Source organism: Schistocerca piceifrons, chromosome 3 (genome assembly GCF_021461385.2).
Source record: "Schistocerca piceifrons isolate TAMUIC-IGC-003096 chromosome 3, iqSchPice1.1, whole genome shotgun sequence".
Classification (NCBI taxonomy): Eukaryota; Metazoa; Arthropoda; class Insecta; order Orthoptera; family Acrididae; genus Schistocerca; species Schistocerca piceifrons.
Window position 1 is genome coordinate 221,951,782 of NC_060140.1, and position 21,570 is coordinate 221,973,351.

The window sequence follows — 21,570 nt, forward strand, 5'->3', positions numbered from 1 at the left end:
TGCTTAAAAACTAGCACTTTTGTACGCAACATAGCACACAGCAGTTATGTTTTCATCTGGAAGAATTAACGTATCACAGGCTTTACTTTTATCCTTCTCAGTTTCTAAAAACAACTGATTTTCTCTAACTGATTTCTATTTCAGAATTTACTTCATTCCTGAGTAGCACGTTGACATTTCCAAATCTGTGATATAGCCAATAACATTAATAATAATAATGAGAGCAATATAAAAAAATGTAATCGTCTTTTATGATTATTTCATTTCCAAGTAAAGGATTGCAACAGAATGACAAAGTGTTAAATATTCTGTTCTCATCACAAAACCTCTGCTGCATATCTTACAGGACCAGAACTTCTAGAAGAAAGGAGAATTGGCTTAGCCACAGTCTAAGCCTTGTCGCCAGAATCTATCTTTCACTCTGTAGTGGAGTGTGTGCTATTTTGTAAATGTCTGGTAGATTAAAACTTTATTGCAGACCAGGACTCCAACCAGAACCTTGCCTTTCAGGGGCAGAGTTCCAATTGATTGAGATATACGACTGATTGAGATATACGGGCTCAACTCATGATCCCACAGCTTTACTCCTTGTCTTCCAGGTCGTGGTAGCTCCGTCAGTACGGTAAGAGAATTGCCTGCGAAAGGCAGTGTTTCTGGTTTAGCGTCCCAGTCCATCACATACTTTTAATCTGACAAGAATTTCATAAAAAGGCATCGCTGTGACACAGATGTCCCGATATAAGTCTTGGAGTGTCTCGTCCGCGAGTTCTACAGCAGGTGCTGGGAGATCTTGACTGCAGTACATCTTGCTGGATGTGGTCCCAGTTTGCCTGAAACCCCCGAGGAGGACGGCCGCGCTACGAGACGTGCTTGACCTTGTAGGCGGTCTTCCAGACCTCGAAGATGCAGATGGTGGAGTGGAACCTGTAGAAGATAGCGAGAGGCATGGAGACGTGCGTGATGATGGCCCAGGCCCAGATGCCGAAGAAGGAGAGGTGCTGCGGCCGGAACTCGGCGTGGCCCTTGTGCAGCACGTTGACCAGCCACATGGCGGCGTTGGCCACCAGCAGGAAGGTGAGCAGCTCGCGCCCCGGCTTGCGGCGCGCCTGGTCTCCCGAGCGGCAACGCCGCCTGGAGCCGTCCAGCACGCACACTGTCTGCAGAACCGTCTGGAACAGCCCGGCCACCTCGGTGGCCAGTCGCAGCGGCGACGACTCGAACGCGCAGCCCACCACCGAGAAGGTGCAGTACAGGAACATGCCTGACTGTGCGATCAGCAGCAGCGTGTTGTCCAGCCCCAGGCCCGAGCCACCGTGGTGACCTACAGCACGGGGTTCTCATCACCGAAAGCTAGTATACGATTTGGCCAGAGAATTAATTCAAGAAGACCATTATAGCGACCGAAGGACACGCGCTCAAAAGCTTGGACTGTATGTTGCAGGTTGTATCCAAGGTTCTCGGGTGTCCAGCCGGATCCGATCTTCGATGTTCCACGGTATTTCGGCGAATAACCCGTCCGCCATCATCAGGTGGTGCTGATGGAATGATCTGTCTGCGCTGTGTCCGTGGTATTTATGTCCGCGGGGACCCGAGCCGTACCTCGGCGCGGACGGTGATCGGCGTAGTTCATCTCCGTCCGCCGTGGCGGAAGGATTTCGCGTCCGCTCGCGTCGTTGCTCTTTGATGGTGTTTAATAATGGTTTCCAGGCCTTGCTAAGTTGAAACCCGGTGTCCCTGTTGATGAGGTTATCTGTTACGCGAATTTCTATGGTTTCCTTGTAGATACTGTCCCAGTACGCACTTGTGGCTGTCAGGATTTTTGGCTCTTAGAATTTCGCTGTGTGTCCAGTTTCAATGCAGTGTTCTGCTGGGGCCGAATGGCTGGGTTGGCGTAAGCGGGTGTTACGTTCTTGTTCCTTGCATAGGTCCTCGACCGTGCGAACTGTTTGGCCGATGTAGGATTTGCCACAGCCGCACGGGAGTTTGCATACGCCCGCTTTCTTAAGACCTACGTCATCTTTTGCCGTTTCTAGTAGGTCTTTGCTGGTGGTCGGAAGACTGTGTCAATCTTGTGTCGCCTTAACAGTCTCTCTATTTTTGACGACACGTTGCCAGCAAACGGCAGAAAGGCCCGAGCTTGCTTCTCTTCTTCGGGTTGTTCTCCATCTAGGTTCTTGCTGCATTTCTGTTGTCGGAAGGCCCTTTGGATTTGGCGGTTGCCATACCCATTCTTGCGGAACACAATCTCCAGGTGTTTGAGTTCCGTTGGCAAGTTCTGTTCATCAGAGATCGAGTGTGCTCTATGTACCAAGGTGTTGAGCATTCCATTAAGCTGCGCCGGATGGTGGCAGCTGGAAGCATGTAGGTGCAGGTCAGTGTGTATAGGCTTGCGGTACACACTGTGGCCCAGTAAGCCATCAGACCTATGTTCCACCTGAACATCAAGAAAGGGTAGTTTTCCATCTTTCTCAGTCTCCATGGTGAACCGAATGTTAGTGTGGGCCGAATTTAGATGTTGTAGAAAAATCTGTATCTGTTCCTGTCCATGTGGCCAGATGACGAACGTGTCGTCCACAAACCGAAAGAAGCATACAGGTTTCAGTTCGGCGGCTTCCAGTGCTTCCTCTTCGAAACTCTCCATGAACAGGTAGGGCACCACTGGGGAGAGCGGGCTCCCCATGGCTACTCCGTCGGTCTGCTCGTAGTATTGACCATTGAGGATAAAGTACGTAGATGTTAACGCGTGCCTGAACAGTTGTGTCAGTTCAGGCCCGAGTTTCTCACTGATTAAGTGGAGGGAACCTTCCACGGGACACGTCTGAATAATGAGACGACGTCGAACCTGACCATGAAGTCGGATTCTTGTACTGTCATCTCCTTCAGGCGGCCAATGAAGTCTATCGAGTTCCGGATATGATGCGCACATTTCCCCACATACCACGGACACAGCGCAGACAGATCATTCCATCAGCACCACCTGATGATGGCGGAACGGTTATTCGCTGAAATATCGTGGAACTTCGACGATCGGATCTTGCTGGACACCCGAGAACCTTGGATACAGCACATTCGCCGGGAAAGCCTCAGATCACATATGCTGCAGGTTGTCTAAAAGCTTGTGGTTTAAGGTGAAATTTGTGTCTTGTCTACTTTTGACGAGGAAGTTGAAAAAATTTGATTGCAGTCTGCATGTATTTTAATTCAATGTGTTCAGATATTTTCTCCAGAGACGAAAAATTAAAATTAAAAAAATAATGTTTCATTCTACTCTAGGTAGAACTTAAGAGAGTACAATTTTATACCTGCTTCTTTTAAACTGAATTTCCTTTAGCTTCCACCATACAGCCAGCTCTTACTTGCATTACATATGTAGGTGTAGATAGATTGTTAGATTTACATTGTTTGTTTGTTTGCAAGCACACATATTGTAGCCAGAACATATACAGTTACAGACAGGTACCGCATAATGATTGTGAAATGCAATGTTATGTAATGCTTTTCCAACAGTGAATTGTCAGTGATATTCTCTTAGATGTGGGTACCTGTGCGAGGATGATTCTGTACATCCTGTATGACATTTTCGACTGGAGTATCCCACGGGATGGGTTCAGCTACCTGTGGGAAAGAATGATTTTTCTCTGTGCACAATGGCACCTTTCCTTCCGAATTTAGGGAGTTGTCTCGTTTATGTATTTGTAGCGTGAATATAATGGATATGTGATAGTGTACTTTTATACTCGTTGTGTGATAATTATGAGAAAAGGGGGAGCATGAAACCCTACACTGGCATAAAAGGAACTGGAGAGCTTTACTTCCCCACCTGATGCAGAGCCCATCATTAACACTGTCACATACTCTCGCTTCATGGTACAATGTGGAGAGGTTTGCAATTTAATTTAGGACACTGCCGCAAGGGCTAGTGATTAGCAACTTTACACCACCACCTCTTCTCCTCTTGGCGACCACTACCAGGATTCGAACTGATCTACCTCCAAGCTGAGCACCAACTACAAACACGTGCATTAGCAACTTTGGTTACGGAGACTAAAAGCAGTAAGTGATTCATTTCTTGTCTTATCATAACATCAGAAATCAAATTTTATCTTTGTATAATTTTTAATTGATCACATGTTGAACAGGTAATATGCAGATGAAATGATTTTATTTTGTTGGATTTTTATTTCTATCGAATAACAGCATATAGAAATCATTATTATTAGAGAAATATTGGTACACTTTATGTAATTGTCATCTGACCATAATGAACAAGTAAAGAAAATTGTACCACGACATACCAAAAAAAAATACCTATGCAAAACAGAGAAGTTTATCAATAACTGCAGGATATATTATTTTATGAAAAGAAAAGGTGAATTGAAATGAGGTGTACGTGGACTAAGATGCTAATGTGAAATTCATATTTCATAACGAATCTTAATCGATATTTGGGAGTAGGTATTACACCTAAACCTTTGAGAAATTCCAGCAAAAAAAAAAAAAAAAATAAATAATCATACGTATCTAAAGATTAAATATCTCGTAAAAGAAAAATGAAAATACACTTAATTTCTAGAACAAGTAAAGATACTGTATTACTTAGATTCTACAAATGTCACTGCAGTTTATAAAGAAAAATTATTGAAGTGTAAATATGTGCCCATATTATAAGGGACAATGAGAATGTTTCCATTTGAGGGCATTTCTGCAGCGTAAGTGCAACATAGCGTAAACTCCTATGCCGGCATGTAAGCACAGACATCTAGCTAAGGGATTAGTGTGGCATTCATGTCTTTTCGACATTTTCGTGGTAAATGAAGAGACTTGAATCACGGCGACGTAATTACCGAAAGCGTGCAAATAGGACGAACGTGTGCTCATTCTTTTCTTAGCTGCTAAAGGACAAACACCTGTAGACACCTATCGGAGAATGAAGGATGTATATGGTGCAGCATGTCTGTCGGAAAACACTGCCGTGGAATGGTGTGACAAGTTCTGAGCTGGTCGCGATTCGACAGAGGACGCTGGTCGATCTGGAGCCCAGCCACAAACTGAAGACACTCGAGCACCTGCCCTGTAGTCCTCTCTCGATGCGATTATGAAGCCTTCGGTCCCTAATAAAATGCCTTGAAAGGAGGAAGATTTCTGTCGGACGAGGGTGTGCAGCAGGCAGTTACAAACTATTTCACACAGTAGGACACAGTGCTTTACTAAACGGGTACCTTCAACCTGATGCGTCGGTGGGATGATTGTCTCAGTGCTCACGGCGATCTTGTCTGACTGGCAAACTGATACTGGACTGTATGGCCTTCAAACGTAAACTGTTTGGTCACCTGTTGTGTGAAAGAAATTAAGAAAACTGGCAGGAGAATTAAAACCGTAGTAAATATTTGCGAACCGACGAGTAGGACAACTAACCAACGCAAAAAGTGTATCTTTTCATTGGTTATCATCCTCAGACTTATTTGATGCTGCTCAGCATGAATTTCTCTCCTGTGGAAATCTCTTCCTGGTAGAGCATCACTTGCTGGAAACGTCCTTAATTATTTGTCAGCTTTATTCAGATCTCTGTCTTCGCCGACAGTTTTTACTCCCTACAGCTCCCTCGAGTACCATAGAAGTTATTCCATCGTGCGTTAACGTTAGTCCTGTCATCCTGTTTCTTCTTCTTGTCGATGTTTTCCACGTCTTCCTCTCCTTTTTGATGCTGTCGAACTAGAATCTTATCAGTTCAGCTACTATATCAAGATCCTTTTACAGCACAAACACTTTGAAACTCTTCTTTTCCAGTTTCTCCAGTGACAATGTTGCGGTTTTTACAATTCTCCGCTCTACTTGTACGTTCTCAGAAACTTCTTACTGAAATTTATGTCAGTGCTGGATACTAAAAGACCTTTTTTATTTATGAATGTCCTTTTTACCTACTTCTTATGTGCGTCATTGGATATTTTGCTTCCAAGATAGCAAAATTCCCTCAGTTCGTCTACTTCGTAGCCCCAGTCTTTCTTTTAAATTATCACTAACCTTTTCAGATTCTTTAGCTTCCTTCCCGCCTACGTACTTCTCGCATTACACTTTCTCTCTCGTAGAATGCTATCCTTTCATTAAGTATTCCATCTTTTTTTCCCCATGACATTTACGCCTTGGCAGTCCTCTCACCGATATTCGAATAGCAGATTAATCGGGAATCTATTGCCAATGGAGGGAGATCAAAAGGACGGTTTTTTACTTATAGGCCTTTTTAATGTAGTGGTTTACATTGCCTCATCCAATTTTTCATTGCTGATTCTTCCACCTTTCTGGAGTAGATTCTTATCCCAAGGGCAAGAGAGTGTCATGAATCTGCGTCTTCTTTGACAAGGCCGTTGGCAAAACTAGGGTGACTACTTACACAGTGTGTTCTCGACCGCCATCGCCCGAGAGCCATGACTTTTTGAGCACTAGTCAGAGACCCTAACCCCTGCCCCCGGATCTATTTGTAATTATTCGACAGAAACTGGCGTTTGGGCACCATTTTGCCCCATACGCGTCATCAGTCTTAAGAACTTTACAGGTCAAAGAAAGATTCTAGTCGCAAATAGTAAGATTTATAAAGAACATGAAGTTAATACAATATTGCAGAGACATGAATTCTCATACGAAGCAGGCGACTATGGTTATACACTGAAGAGCCAAAGAAACAGGTACACCTGCCTAATATCGTGTAGGGCCCCGCAAGCATGCAGAAGTGCCGGAACAGGGCGTGGCAAGGACTCGACTAATGTCTGGAGTAGTGCTAGAGGGTATTGACACCGTGAATCCCGAAGCGCTGTCCATAAAGCCGTAAGAGTACGACGGGCTGGAATCTCTTCTGAACAGCATATTGCAAAACATCCCAGATATGCTCAATAATGTTCATGTCTGGGAAGTTTGGTGGCCAGCGGAAGTGTTTAAACAGACATGAACATTATTTAGCATATCTGAAATGCCTTGCAACGTGCTGTTCAGAAGAGATCTCCACCCTCTCGTACAGGTACGGATTTATGGACGCCCTGCAGGATTCATGGTGTCAGTTCCCTCCAGCACTATTTCAGAAATTAGTCGAGTACATTCCACGTCATGTTGGGGCACTTTTGCGTGCTTGCGGCGTCCGTACACCATATTAGGCAGGTGTACGAGTTTCTTTGGACTTTCAGTGTATATAGTAACGCTCGTATCCTGTGACTCTCTGAGCAACTGGATATCTGGTGATGAAGCTACTCGTAGATCCGAAACGTGTCAAGTGAGCAAATTGAGGAATAAAGGCATTTTTACCGGCTCTCTGACACGTTTGAAACGACATTTTTTTACTTGGATAAAGAAGAGTTCGCAGCGGTACGACTTTATTCATGCAGTCAGTAGCATCTCTGTGTTCTGAATTGGTAAGTAAGCCCACTAATGGATATGAATATACACGTTTGGGCAGTTCTCTCTCTCTCGCCTGTCTCTCTTTCAACCCCCCCCCCCTCTCTCTCTCTGTTTGTGTGTGTGTGTGTGTGTGTGTGTGTGTGTGTGTGTGTGTGTGTGTGTGTGTGTGTGTGTGTTTGTGTGGGTGTGTGTTTGTGTGCGTGTGTATGTGTGTGTGTGGCAGTGACGGTATATTCGAGGTTTAGAGAGCGGAGAGAGAGGCAGACAGACAGACATAAACAGAGAAAGAGAGATTGAGACAGGGAGGGAGGGGGACAGAGAGAGAGAGAGAGAGAGAGAGAGAGAGAGAGAGAGAGAGAGCGAGAGAGGGGGGGGAGGGAGGGGGGGAGGGAGAGTGCTAGAGGGACAAAGAGAAAGTATGAGAGTTACAGTGAATAAGGTAATGGGAGTGAAACACAGAAATACAGATGTATCCGAAGACTTCCTCTAACAAACATGCAAATGATCGGAAATGCCAAGAAATGAAATGGTTCTTAGGCACAATAAGAGGTCAGTATATCTCCTTTCCATCTGCACGAGTCTAATTCTCTAGAAATACATTACTTCACGAGGAGACTTACCGGGTAGCGTGCGGTAGTATCTGAGTTCCCGCAGCTGCAGCATGCAAATGATGGTGGCCACAGAGCAGATCACATAGAGCGAGATCTCTGAGATGGTCACCTGCTGCTCCGCCGCCTCCCGGTAGTCGTCATCCTTGTGGAGGACGAAGAAGAGGATGAGCGAGATTATGGTGAGCACCACCACGAAGATGCCGCCGAACAGCCCCTTGTGCGCCTTGGCGCAGTCGACGGATAGGCGGCTCGAGGGACGAGGAAGGCCATGACCATCCACCCCTCCTGAAAGGTGAACTTCACGTCAGTCAAGAACTGCCGTTTGTTGTAAATCGAATGCACACAGCTGGTAGCACCGCTATACCCTATCTGATAAAAAGTGTTTGGACACTTGATACTGGACGTGATGTGGAGTACGTCTACCCTTCGCGTTTATGACGAGCTCTACTGGGGACAGTTTCAGTGAGGTGTCTGAATGTCTATGGAGGAATAGCTGCCAATGCTCCATAAGAAACGAAACCAGAGAAGGTAACTATGTTGGACGGTGGGGTATGGAGCGAAGTCATCGTTTTGTCACACCCAGAAGTGCTGAGTTGGGTCCAGTTCTTGACTCTGGACAGGCCAGTCAGTTTCAGGAATGTTTGTTACTGTCATAAACCATTGTCTCACATAAGCTGTTTTACGACAAGGAGCATTGTCATTCTTATACAAACAATTATCATGTCGGAATTGTTCCTCTACTCAGTACACAATGCCATAAAATGTGTTCATATCGTTCCACATTTACTGTTTTCTTAAGCCTAATAAGGGGAGCACACCCTTTCTTTCTTTTGCTACTGCCTTTATCCCGCATAGTGCGCAGGGTCGGCAGGGTTAAGTGCGGATTTGGCAATGTTAAGTGTGATTGGTGGCCGGATGCCCTTCCTGCCGCCACCCCATATCCCCCAGGATGGAATTAGTGTACCCCAGCTGTCTGCGTCTAGTGTAAATCGTGAATGTGTTTGAAATGTCTGCGAGTCGTGTAACTGAGGCGGGACGTGGGGACCAGCTCGGTATACACCTAGGAGGATGTGGAAAACCGCCTCAAAAACACATCCAGGCTGGCCAGCACGCCAGCCCTCGTCGTTAATCCGCCGGTCGGATTCGATCCGGGGCCGGCGCGCCTACCCGAGTCCGCTACAAACATAAGCCAAAGCAAAGTTTCCTTACTCAAAGCATGCTGATGTTGTATGCGACTCAAATTCTTTGAACGCAGAGACAAGGAAGAGATCAGGTCGCATTTTCCTTAGTTATTTTCATGATATTGACATCTACTCACGTGGATTTTTGTGTGTTCTTTCCTCAGCGTGATATTTTAGTGATTGAAGACGTTGGGTGGCTGAAGATGGAGAGCTGCACCTACTACACTGGTTTGAAAAATTTAAGGGGGTGAAATCAAGTTTTGCATGATGTTTCACGGCCAAGTGAAATAGCTCGATGAAACTTGGACAACACATAGATACAATCGCTACAATATACTAAAGTACAGTGCAGAACAAAAAGAAATCCCCAATGATACGAAAACAAATGACACTTTTGCTCAAGTCACTGCGATTATGATGGTCTCCTGGCCATTACTAACGGCGGGACATGGTTCTTAATAGGGTGTCTGTCCACCACGGATGGCAATGCATGCTTGTACCGTTCTGCGATGCTGGCCACAAGGCTATTTAGGAGTTCTTTTGAAGGGGCTCTCCATTCCTCCACGAGTGGGCTCGAAACTGCTGAATTGTCGTTGGTTAATGTGGACAGGCTGCAGTACGTCTCCCCAGTGCATACTACGCTCGATGGGATTCAAGTCTGGGTAAAGGGCAACTCAGTCCATTCGCCGGATTTCCTCTTGCCCCACGAGCTCTCCACCTTCACAGTTCAATGCGGTCGCGCGTTCTCATCCATAAAAATATAATCAAGGTCGAATGCATCCCGTAAAAGACGAACATGGGGAACGGGTACAGTGGCATAATAACTTTGACCAGTGAGTGTGTTGCGTTCGAAGATCTGGAGGTCAGTACGTCCATGTAACATTATATGTTCCCACACCGTAACGCTTGGACATCAAAAGGACCATGTTCGACAATGCTGGATGAACCCTTATATGGTGAGAGGTGGAAACATGATTGTTTTGGTGGTCCAGGTATCACGATGTGGAGTCGCATAATGTTGCATGGGTGCACTGAGCTCCAAATCTTGGAACACAGTACACGCATCTGTCAAGTTTGTGATACTGTATTTCTTCCGCATGTGAGTCTTTTCAGGAACGTTGTCGAAAGTGTTTCGTCATTCGACATGTGCCGAGCGTGAAAACCGACCTGTCCAAATATGAGAAGAGCGTGGAACAACAAGCAGCTCAATTCTTATCAGTTAAACACCCCCATTCGCGGACGACAGTGTTAATTGAAAGTAGATTTTAGGTAATGAAGGAAATACTTCACTGTATCATCGAATGTCGCAAGACCAAATGTATGAAACTTTGCTTGCTCTGCTCGTTCACAAGATATAGGTGGCTTTAGGTAACGGAGCCGACAGTGATACCCTGTTTCTTAGTTTCCGGGAAAGCATCGATACAGATACTTACCCTTGTGGTGTCAGATTTCAGAGGAGACGCCTGAGCAAATAGAATCCAGACAGTCGTTTCTAAAGAGAAGACGTTCTCAGAAAAGCTTCAGTACATTTCAAGTAAGTGTAATTGGAGAGTTATTCAGTATATAAACGCCGTGGAAGACAATGATATTGGATATCTGAGGCCGTTTGGAGACGACACTGTTATATTAATTGAGAACACCTCGTTACAAGATTCAATAACACCTAACACGATTAATACTTGAGGGAAAGACTGACAGTTGAGCATGCAATATAATGCGCGACAATAGACGATAATACCTTGCTGAGTTCTCCAGCAAATACGGTACACAGACATATGCAGAGAGGGCGCCACACGGCAAAGCCAGCTTCCAAAGAGGCTCTGCATAATAATGGTCAGACATTGAGTTGTGAAACTACCGTAGGCTACGTAGACTATCGTCAGTAAGCACAGACTATGGTATCTTTCCCGGTAGGTTAAGACTGTAACTGCGTTATCCGTGCGTTAGGAGTGTTGCGTACCTATCAGGCGTTACCCATTTCGATGCCTTCGTTTGCGTATGGGATGAGTCTCTCATTGGGTTTTCCCAAAAACCAGAAATGGCGAACCGTCTAGAAACTGATTGAAGATATACGAAGGGCTGTACGTAGTTATCTACTCGTCTTTTACTATAAAATAAACGGTATTCATAGGAAAATTGAAATTACAAATGTTTAATTCTGATTTATTCGAACATTGTTGATTTGTAACGTGAAAAAAGGGATATTACAGTAAAACAAATAAATAAATACAGATACATCACATAGTGCTAGAAAACGGAATTTCCTCAAAACAGGTAAAACTTAAAAAAATGCAAATGAAAAAAGTATCAAACACCGCCCAGTTAATATAAAACGTCTTTCTATTATTCATAAATAACTTTCGCACTTGACAATAATAACAGGAACGCTTATCTTTGATCATGATGAAGAAGATTCTACTGAGTACAAAATAACAACAATAATGATATACACATTTTTATATTTGTACATGTAAACTTTACTTGCGTCAAATGTAATTGTCTTGGATGCGTAAAAGCGCAGAATGCACGCGATCAACTTTATTACTCATAAAGTGTTTATATTTTATAGGGATATAAAATACTTAGTGGAATAATACTGAACGATGCGCTGTTCTAACTATGTGCAAAACAAACAAGCAAACAAACAAAAAACGAGGAACAGTCGTCGGATCAGAATTCCTCTGTCGCACATTCATTTATGTCTTTTTCCCTACCAGCGCTAGCAATACTAACGGTAATCCTACCATTTACTGCATCGTTTATGTACTGTACCAAAACTATCGAACCGTAGTTTTCGTGGAGCGCACTTTAGTCAGACTCCATACAGGATGCATATAACGCTGAAATCCGTCTGACATCGCACAAATAGTTCCCAAGTAAACATGCATCCAGTGAGCGCGGATATCTGCTGATTTGCCGACGCGCGGTTCCACAGTAAGTCAGTTCTCCAGTAGTATCCCGACTTAACTACCGTCACAGCCCAGAAAAACAAAACTTGACAGTCTTCATGTTATGTTAGTCATCGGTCACTGGATTCAGGACTACGCCAGTGTTCAAAGGTAGATCAGCGCAAGTGAACTTTGAATTACATTACACTAAAATTACGTAATGCGTAAGAAAATATATTATATTTTTACTAATCTGTGTTGTTATCATTTCCACCAGAGTTTGCCTAAGCCTATTTCCCCCTCTGACGAATCTGTATAGTTGTTGCGTACAAGCAAGCTACCACAATAAAAGAATAACGGCAACTACTTTCGGGGATAGGAGGTTCTTTTCCTGCCACATTTATATCTGACGCTAATAATCAGTGATGAATAAAACAGCCCCGGAATCGTTGACCACACAGTCAGAAATCTGCCATTTGACTGAGTCACAAGCATCAGTTAGCTTTGCCGGCCAGAGTGGCCGAGCAGTTCTAGGCGCTTCAGTCTGGAACCGCGCGACCGCTACGGTCGCAGGTTCGAATCCTGCCTCGGGCGTAGATGTGTGTGATGTCCTTAGGTTAGTTAGGTTTAAGTAGTTCTAAGTTCTAAGGGACTGATGACCTCAGCTGTTAAGTCCCATAGTGCTCAGAGCCATCAGTTAGCTTTCTTGAAAGATTTAAAATGAAAAGGCCAAGTAAATATACCCAGAAAGACGCCTCATATTATCGAAGAAAGACTATCTCACCCCTGACGGATGACGCTTCGAAAAACTTCATCTGACAAATTCTTAGTGTTGTTCGTCTATCTGAGATCTTTACCAAGTTTGATCAATGACAGAACAGGGAAGATTCGAGAAAGAACTGCACGCTTTATGATATTTCTTACATAGGTAGAGACTGTTACAGAAGTGCTCAACATACTACTGTGGAAGATACTATAAGAAAGTGACTGCGCATCATGAGGACCCTTATTATCAAACTTCCAAGTACCCATCCTCCAATATGCGTCAGGAAATAATTTTTATTTTTCGTCTTAGATTCGACGTAATGATAACGACTGAAATTTTAAAGACTTTCTTGCATATACAGGCGAATATTACACATAACTTTCCATGTCTTGTAGTATCTGCTTGTGGAACATGGAGGTTGCAAAGCGATTGCTCAGCATATACGCCCCACAAACCGCACGATGGTTTGCGGATTACAGATGTTGCTCTACCGTCATGAAAACTGTTCAGCGTGCTGGGAGACTTCTTGCAACTAGAACAGTACCGCCTACGATGATAGTCTGAAAGCCGCCTGCTATAGATATCTTTCATATTATGTGTTCATATGTACATCGATAATCACTTGCATGTCTCAAGGAACATTAAGTCAGTCTTCTGTCTGCCACACTAGCTTCGTCTTTGGTTGAGTACCGCAAAGTCATGTGTTAAGCAAGGTGCTTGAGCTCTGAAATCAGTTGAACAATAATATTGCTTGGAGCGGAGACCATTTAGTGTGGCTTGTGGGACAAACGGACGATTTTCTTGGATTTCGTCTGCTGCCGTAGAAAACCCTGTTTTGCTGCTTGTTTTAGTGGTAGTAGAACCCAGACTCCTTAGAGAATCAAATTGCTGCATGTAAAACAGGTTCAAATGTCTGATTACTTTACAAACGAGCTAAAAATTTGACACTAAACCTGTAAGCGAGAAAAACATTAGAAACGTTTGAAATTATGTTTAAAGCTTCTGCGAAGACGCTAACTGCTCTAATTATGAAATACTTGATGAATATAGTCTGGGTAATTTGCTCTCCATTTGAAGCTAGTTTTTCACACATCTCAATGTTTGTGACGTCATATCTCTTGAACTGCAGGTCGTACAATGACACAATATTGGAGGTACATTGAGTGGTATGAACGGATACAGTCTGCGAGTTGTGTTGCAAATAGAGTCGACAGTAAAGAAGCTGTAAATTAAAACTTCATGCCTAATGTTGGAGTTCAATTGCAAGAACAGCAAAAATATAGTAAGCGATAGACTTTTTCCTTTCAACATATTGTGGGGAGTGTCACCGAGAAATAGTTTCATAAAAGTTTGAATTTATATGTGGGGTTTGTTCGAAGTCGCTAAATCTACTCGTTCTCAGATACTAGATTATTATAATCCGGATATTTGCCCACCGTCAGTTACGCTCCTCAAGACAAACACACAGATCCCAAACATAATACTTGTCTTATTGTTTTAAACTTTTAACTTAAAGTTGTAGCCGTTAATCAATAGATCATGACAGTACTTTAAATTCGGTCAATAAATATGCGCAATGTTGAAAATCAAGTTTTGTGGCCTCTGGGAGCCGTTAAACAGGCAGCCTGCAACTGGTACCGATTTGTGGGACAGCGCTTTAGTGTCAGAGATTGGTACTTGTGGCCGGCCGAGGTGGCCGAATGGTTCTACAGTCTGGAACCACGCGTTCGGTACGGTCGCAGGTTCGAATCCTGCCACGGGCATGGATGTGTGTGATGTCCTTAGGCTAGTTAGGTTTAAGTAGTTCCAAGTTCTAGGGGACTGATGACCTCAGATGTTAAGTCCCATAGTGCTCAGAGCCATTTGAACCATTTTTGAAGGCAATTGTGGTATTGAAATGGGAAAATTGAAGAGGTTTCGTCCATAATTCAGGGGAGATGAATACTTCTCTGTTCTGCCTTTGTGTAATTATCCGTTTCGTTGTTTTCAGATTTATTCAGGAGAGATGCTTTTGAATTAATTTTCTTTGAGTAATGTTAGTTTCTCTGTTATATTACACGAGTTGATTGAAAGACGCAGGATTCGATATCGGTTTCTTATTCATGTATCCGAGTCTGAAAATAGTTTATCCCCTCGTTTTTCCAGTCAATAAACAGTATAGTATTATGGGCGTTGATGTGAACCGAGATTGTTTTTCTGATTTTTGTAGATGTATGTCCGTGTAAAGTTACGCGGGCCGTTCAAGGATACTTGTTCAGAAGATATGGGACTTTGTATTCGTCTTATGCATACTATATAATTGCTTATCAGTTTTAACACATTTTGCGAGTTTTAAGAAGTTATTTTCCACTCCTATGATCTTTGTTTGAATCCTCACATGTGCTCCCTTAAGAACATCGTTCACAAGAGTATTTATTAGATTCAGTTTCTTTTTCTTTCACAAAGAAAGTAAATAGTCTGCCTTAAGTGGAGAGATTATTTTATTTTTCAGTGAAGGGAAGAAGAGGTGATTTTAGGTATCATATGAGCATATTTTCAGTATTTGGTATTGTAGGAGATCATACCCAACTCCACTTTCATTGCACGAAGTCTTCCTGCTAGGAGGTACAGAAAGTAGCTACAAGAAATTTGCTACAAAGGTTATGTATGGGTTCAAGATATCTTAGCTTAACTTATCTTAAATCCCCCGTTCATTATTCGGTTGCGCTGTGGGAGTTCTTGGTCACTGCAACATATGAGGTTCAAATGGTTCAAATGGCTGTGAGCACCATGGGATTTAACATCTAAAGTCATCAGTCGCCTAGAACTTAGAACTAATTAAACCTAACTAACCTAAGGACATCACACACATCGATGCCCGAGGCAGGATTCGAACCTGCGACCGTAGCAGTCGCACGGTTCCAAACTGAAGCCCCTAAAACCGCTCAGCTATCGCGGCCGGCACATATGAGGTGAAAGTCATCCAGATAGCGGTGTTCCTCACTCATGGGTCGGATTTCATTTAACAAGGAGAATGTTTCCCGGTATCAAAACCTGAGTCATAGTATCTTAAGAAGTTATAGGCTAAATTGTTGAAAGGATTTTAATTCCGTTTTTGTAACTACAAGGAAACACGTCTTTTGTCATCAAACGCATTTCGTTTTTCTGAAATAAAACATCACCAGTGGGCTTCAAAGAGCTGTAACGAACCGTTTTTAGGTCTAGAAACAAAGATGATTATCTTTGTTTCTAGACCTAAAAACGGTTCGTTACAAGAGTTGTTGATTTTTCTTACGTTATTTCATGCCTGATTTTCACTCATATCAGGAAACGCCACCCGCTTTCATGTTTTTCAGTTATTTCTTCTTTTGGCACTTTTGATGTTGGTCTAAACAAATATTACGTTGCAGAACTATGCATTTCTTAATGTGAAAATGCGAGAATGCAGCACCGCTACTGTTAGTATTTTCTGGCTACGCATGCGTCGTGCGTTTTGATTAGTTTCACCAGTTTTACCGCTAGTCTATACTTTGAACTAAAAATGTTCCCTTTCTCTGTCATTCTTCATGTGTGTGTTGCGTCATTTAATTATTTTATTACGTGTTTATTTAATGTGTAAGAGAACTGAAGGTGTAGTGATGAAGATTTAAATGGTGAGTAGGTGGCGGGGAAACAGATGAGTGAACAATGGATGCAAAGTTACGGCTAGATAAGTTCAAGTAACGATGGCACGTTCACGTGAAGGTGATGGAGCTGGATAGCGGCCACAAAACCATCTCTCAGAAGTAGACCAAAATACTCATTGAGAACTGGTTACTATGGTAAAATGGAAATGAGCGTTTGGCGTCATTGGCCGGAGGCCCCTTGCGGGGCAGGTCCGGCCGCCTCGGCGCAGGTCGTATTACAGTCGACGCCACACTGGGCTACCTGCGCGTCGGATGGGGATGAAATGATGATGAAGACAGCACAACACCCAGTCCCTGAGCGGAGAAAATCCCAGACCCAGCCAGGAATCGAACCCGGGCCCGTAGGACGGCAATCCGTCACGCTGAACACTCAGCTTTCGGGGCGGACGGTTGTTATGGTGACCAGCGGAGATGCAACAAATAATCCTTGCGCTAAAAAAAAAAAAAAAAAAAGTCCTGGATGATGCGAGTTGTCGTCTTGGAACACAACATCAGAGCTGGGAAACAAACATTGCAATATGTGAAAGGCCTGAGCAGCCAGAGTGGTGACAAAACCTTTGGCAGTAACGCCATCTTGCAGAGTAACCATGGGGTCCAAAAGATATCACTATGTAGGTGTCCAAATCATCAACGAACCTCTGTCGTGTTTCACTCTTGGAACGTAAGCTTCAGAGGTTCGAAACAGTGTGAAACAAGACTCATCCGACCAAATTACTGACTTTCATTGCTTCGTTAGTCCAGATATTATGGCAATGCCATTACGTTTTTGTGTCATGACCATTTGCATCACTGATGGGTGGTTTTGGAATTCAAACTCGTCCTGCGGTTACCTACTTATAGGGCTCTCTTCGTGAGCTAGCGAGATGTGCGCATCGCTGCCGCAGTGCGCTACGCTTACTCGGTCGTTGTGAGCTTATGAAGAAGTTTCTGTACTGTGGGCGCCAAGGGAAACAAATTGTTGTGTGTTGTTCTCACAACGATGGCCGGGGTGGCCTAGTGGCTCTAGGCGCTACAGTCTGGAACCGAGCGACTGCTACGGTCGCAGGTTCGAATCCTGCCTCGGGCATGGATGTGTGTGATGTCCTCAGGTTAGTTAAGTTTAAGTAGTTCTAAGTTCTAGGGGACTGATGACCTCAGATGTTACGTCCCATAGGACTCAGAGCCATTTGAACCATTTTTTTGCAAGATGGGTAGAAAACATCTCACAGATCAATACAATGTCAACAGAAACCACTCCCATAAGGGAATTTCTCGAACACTTCTAACTGGAAGGTGAACATTTCCTTGACTCAGTTGTGATGCATCCAGTGCACCCATGAGGCGAAAAGATAATCAGTGCGAAAAAATCGAAACTGTTATTTCGACCCGAAAAATCATGTCTTCTGTCTTTTGGAATATAATGGGATTTTCCTCATTGAATTTGTGTACCATGGGAAAACAATTAATGCTGAGCTGTATTGTGAAACGTAAAAATCTACAGAGGGCTACACAGAACAAAAGAAGGCGAAAGTTAATGAAGGGAGACTGTTTGTGGCATAACAGGTCACGTTTCCGCACATTCAACGCCACAAAGCAACTCTGGAACATCTTGAATCACCCCGCTCGCAACCCTGATTTGGAACCATCAGATTTTGATCTTTTCATCTCTCTTAAGTTGTTTATAGGTGGGAAATGTTGTCTACAACCGGCGATGAGGCCGAGAGGATGAGCTAAAGAAGTGGTGGGAGATTTTTTTTGACGAAAGTGTTAAAGAAAGGAAGAAAGCTCATCTGTCTGAACATAAAGTGCGTTGAGATCGAAGGTGATTACGTCGCAAAATGATGTTTGATGTACGTCTGTGAATTTTAAATCTGTCACAAACATGTTACTTAATAATGTGTCCTGATTGCAAAATGTTTATTCGTGTTACTTGTTTCGGTTAATCTAGAACCATCTTCACATCTGATATTTCAGTTACAGGAGTAACCCTTCCTAATCCAGCAACTTTCACATGCTGCATCGTTATGTGACGCAGCATGTGAAAGTTGCTGGATTTGGACGGGTTACTCTTTTAACCGAAGATGGTTCTAGATGAACCGAAACCGGTCACATGAATAAACATTTTGCAATCAAGACGGATTGTAAGTAACATTGTAAAATCACTGATTACGGTTATCCTATAGGCATTATGTCTGTTTTTGCAACAAAAAAAATGTCACAAACATATTGTCTTTTCTATTTTTAAGTAGCTGAGTGCTCTAAATTTCTGGACTTTGGCCTTTCCGCATTTGCCTCGTAATGCATTTGTATCTCTCTTTCGTTGAGAATTCTATGAGAGACGGCAGTAATTTGCGATTGTATAATTCTTGACGATATAGGTACGTAAGGAGGCTAATTAACGAGAGGTAGGGAGTGGCTCTGAGCACTATGGGACTCAACTGCTGAGGTCATTAGTCCCCTAGAACTTAGAACTAGTTAAACCTAACTAACCTAAGGACATCACAAACAGCCATGCCCGAGGCAGGATTCGAACCTGCGACCGTAGCGGTCTTGCGGTTCCAGACTGCAGCGCCTTTAACCGCACGGCCACTTCGGCCGGCAACGAGAGGTACGATAACACAAAATGCTGTAGTTGTCGTACACTTAGTTACTCAGAATTTATATGCTTAGATTTATCTACATTCAGGTGTTAGGAAGTCTTTTCTGAAGGTATTTGTCTGGAATGTAGCAATGTCAGGAAATGATACATCCTAGAGAATAGTGGCTTTTGAATTGTGATGCTATGGAAGAACAATTAAGAATTGATGTATAAATCGTGTTGCTAATGAGGAGGTACTAAATACAATTGGAGAGAGAACAAATTTGTGACGCAACTTGAGTAAAAGACGGAGTCGATTGGTAGGACACATTATGAGACGTTAAGGGATCACTAAATTAGGATTTGATGGAAGTGTGGGTGGCAAAAATCATAGGAGTAGAACAAGAGAGGAATATATTAAACAGATTCAGAAGGATGTAGGTTGTGTGGTTATTCGCATCAAACCAGTCTTCGGACTGAAGACTACGACAACAACGAACGAAGTGAAATACGAAAGCGTATATTTTCAGATGAAACAGAAATAAAAGGTGTGTTTCGTCAATGGTATAGTTAAAGAAAACCAATATTAGTAACGCTTTGAAATGAAACCGAATGCAAACTGCAACCAAAATATTACCGTAAATGTATGTCATGCTATCTAAATTAATATGCGCTATTACTTTCATTTCCGACTATTCACAAGTCATCAGTTTAAAAAATGATAGAGCTTTACAGCGGCTCAGATAACACGCAATGCAGAGCAGACAAGCTCTGACGCTTGGTGTACGGATAACTTTGTGAGGTCCAGTTGGGTGGATGATCTAATCGCAAGGCACAGGACGCGCAGTCCCCGTTCCCAGTTGTGCCAGTAATGGTCAATTGTCGTTAATGAGTGCGTACCGCAGCAAAGTAATGGCAACTGCTGCGATCCTCATTAGCCTAAGGTTTCCACACTGCGAAGGTGAACCTGTTTTATCGTCCTACCATTGCCTTGACCTCTGCAAACCCTTTCATTTTTGTGCTTACACATCCACGAAACTAGTGAAATGAGTTGCTAAGAACTAACTTTGGGCTGCTATTTACGTGGCATTGATTTATTAAGTACGGAAGAACTATGTGCATTGGTTTGATACATTTGTTATCAGGTGTCTCATGTCCTACTGAATGGAAAACACTATATTTCGCCACCATTGGCACTGGAATGTAGTAAGATCATACGGCGAAAGTAAAAAAATGACATCTTGACTGTCTCTATCTAAGATTAATTATACAAACCAATAAATATGATGCTTATCTAAATGACACCTATACATTCATTTACCGTGTATCTGTCAAAATCTTCATGTTTGTTAACAGGTAAACATATTTAGAGGGCATGCAAAGAGTGAATATTTTTTTAATGCATTATATCTGTTACAGATCCACATGGCATAAGCTACAGCGTACAGAGACGATGGGTTTTGCTGGAACACATTTTCATCTGACTTCGAGTAATGGGAAAAATATATGTAAGAATCCACTGTCAACCTTGTCCTTTTTTTTTTTTTTTTGTAGATTGTGGGTGATAAATATACAAAAGTGCAGAACCAGAAATAATAAAGGCTCACTTGCGGAGGAATATTAACATCTACGTGACGTTTTGAATCTTTGCACCCATCTAACGATGAAAGCACAACCCTCAAAGCGTGCTGCAATGAATGGCAGCTTGCTTTAAATGTGGATATGCGTGCAACTCAATGCGGATGGGTGGAGGAGCACAGTATTTATGATATGCAGCTTACTGCTGCGAACTTGAGTCATACACATAACACAAAGCCTGTTATATGTTGTCAGGTTTTAGATCAGTGTCACAGACTGGGAATTTTAACCCTGCTCCTCTGAGGTGTGAGGGCAGACGCCAAAACGTTTTAAATGGAGTAATATCAATCAGTTTCAAAGTCAACAACTTCCATGACTTCACAATCCCGTAATTCTAGAAGTAATTTCATTTGAAAAATAACGTTGATCTCTTTTATTCTTTTCTTCTTCGTATTGGAAATGGGAATGCCGCGTGGCTAGGGCCTCCCGTCGGGTATTCCGTTCCCCTGCTGCAAGTTTTTCGAGTTGACGCCACTTTGGTGACTTGCGTGTCTGTGGTGACGAAATGATGATGATAAGGACAACACAACAACCAGTCCCTGAGCGGAGAAAATCCCCGACCCAGCCGGGAATCGAACCCGGGCCGTTAAGTATGACATTCCGTCGCGCTGACCACTCAGCTACCAGGGGCGGACTTCTTCGCATTATTCCTCGGTCAGGACGTGGAATTGTAGTGTAAAACAGTAACGATTCATTTTCTACGAAGAAATGTGGCCCTAAAACTTTAAATAAATGTGTTAACGTTTTGAAAAAATCAACTTTATTCTTATTCTTTTCGTTATCACTTTAAAATAAGAACGTCATTCGGAGAGTAATACTAGTGATTTCGTGAGGATTACATTTAACATTTTGTCGTCTGTTGCGTGCTTTTCACGAAACAA

At 43.0% G+C, this 21,570-nt stretch overlaps 1 protein-coding gene across 1 annotated transcript in view; it reads right to left on the reverse strand.

Annotated features, from left to right (window-relative positions):
• Positions 1-857: 857 nt before the first annotated feature.
• The window catches only part of LOC124788531 (proton channel OtopLc-like), a 132,927-nt gene continuing 112,214 nt past the window's right edge, over positions 858-21,570 (reverse strand). Inside the window, exons 11-12 of the mRNA XM_047255802.1 lie at positions 8,004-8,279; positions 858-1,321 (exon numbers count right to left, since the gene is read on the reverse strand). Coding sequence (XP_047111758.1) covers positions 858-1,321; positions 8,004-8,279 — 740 coding nt within the window. The remainder of the gene's footprint in view (positions 1,322-8,003; positions 8,280-21,570) is intronic.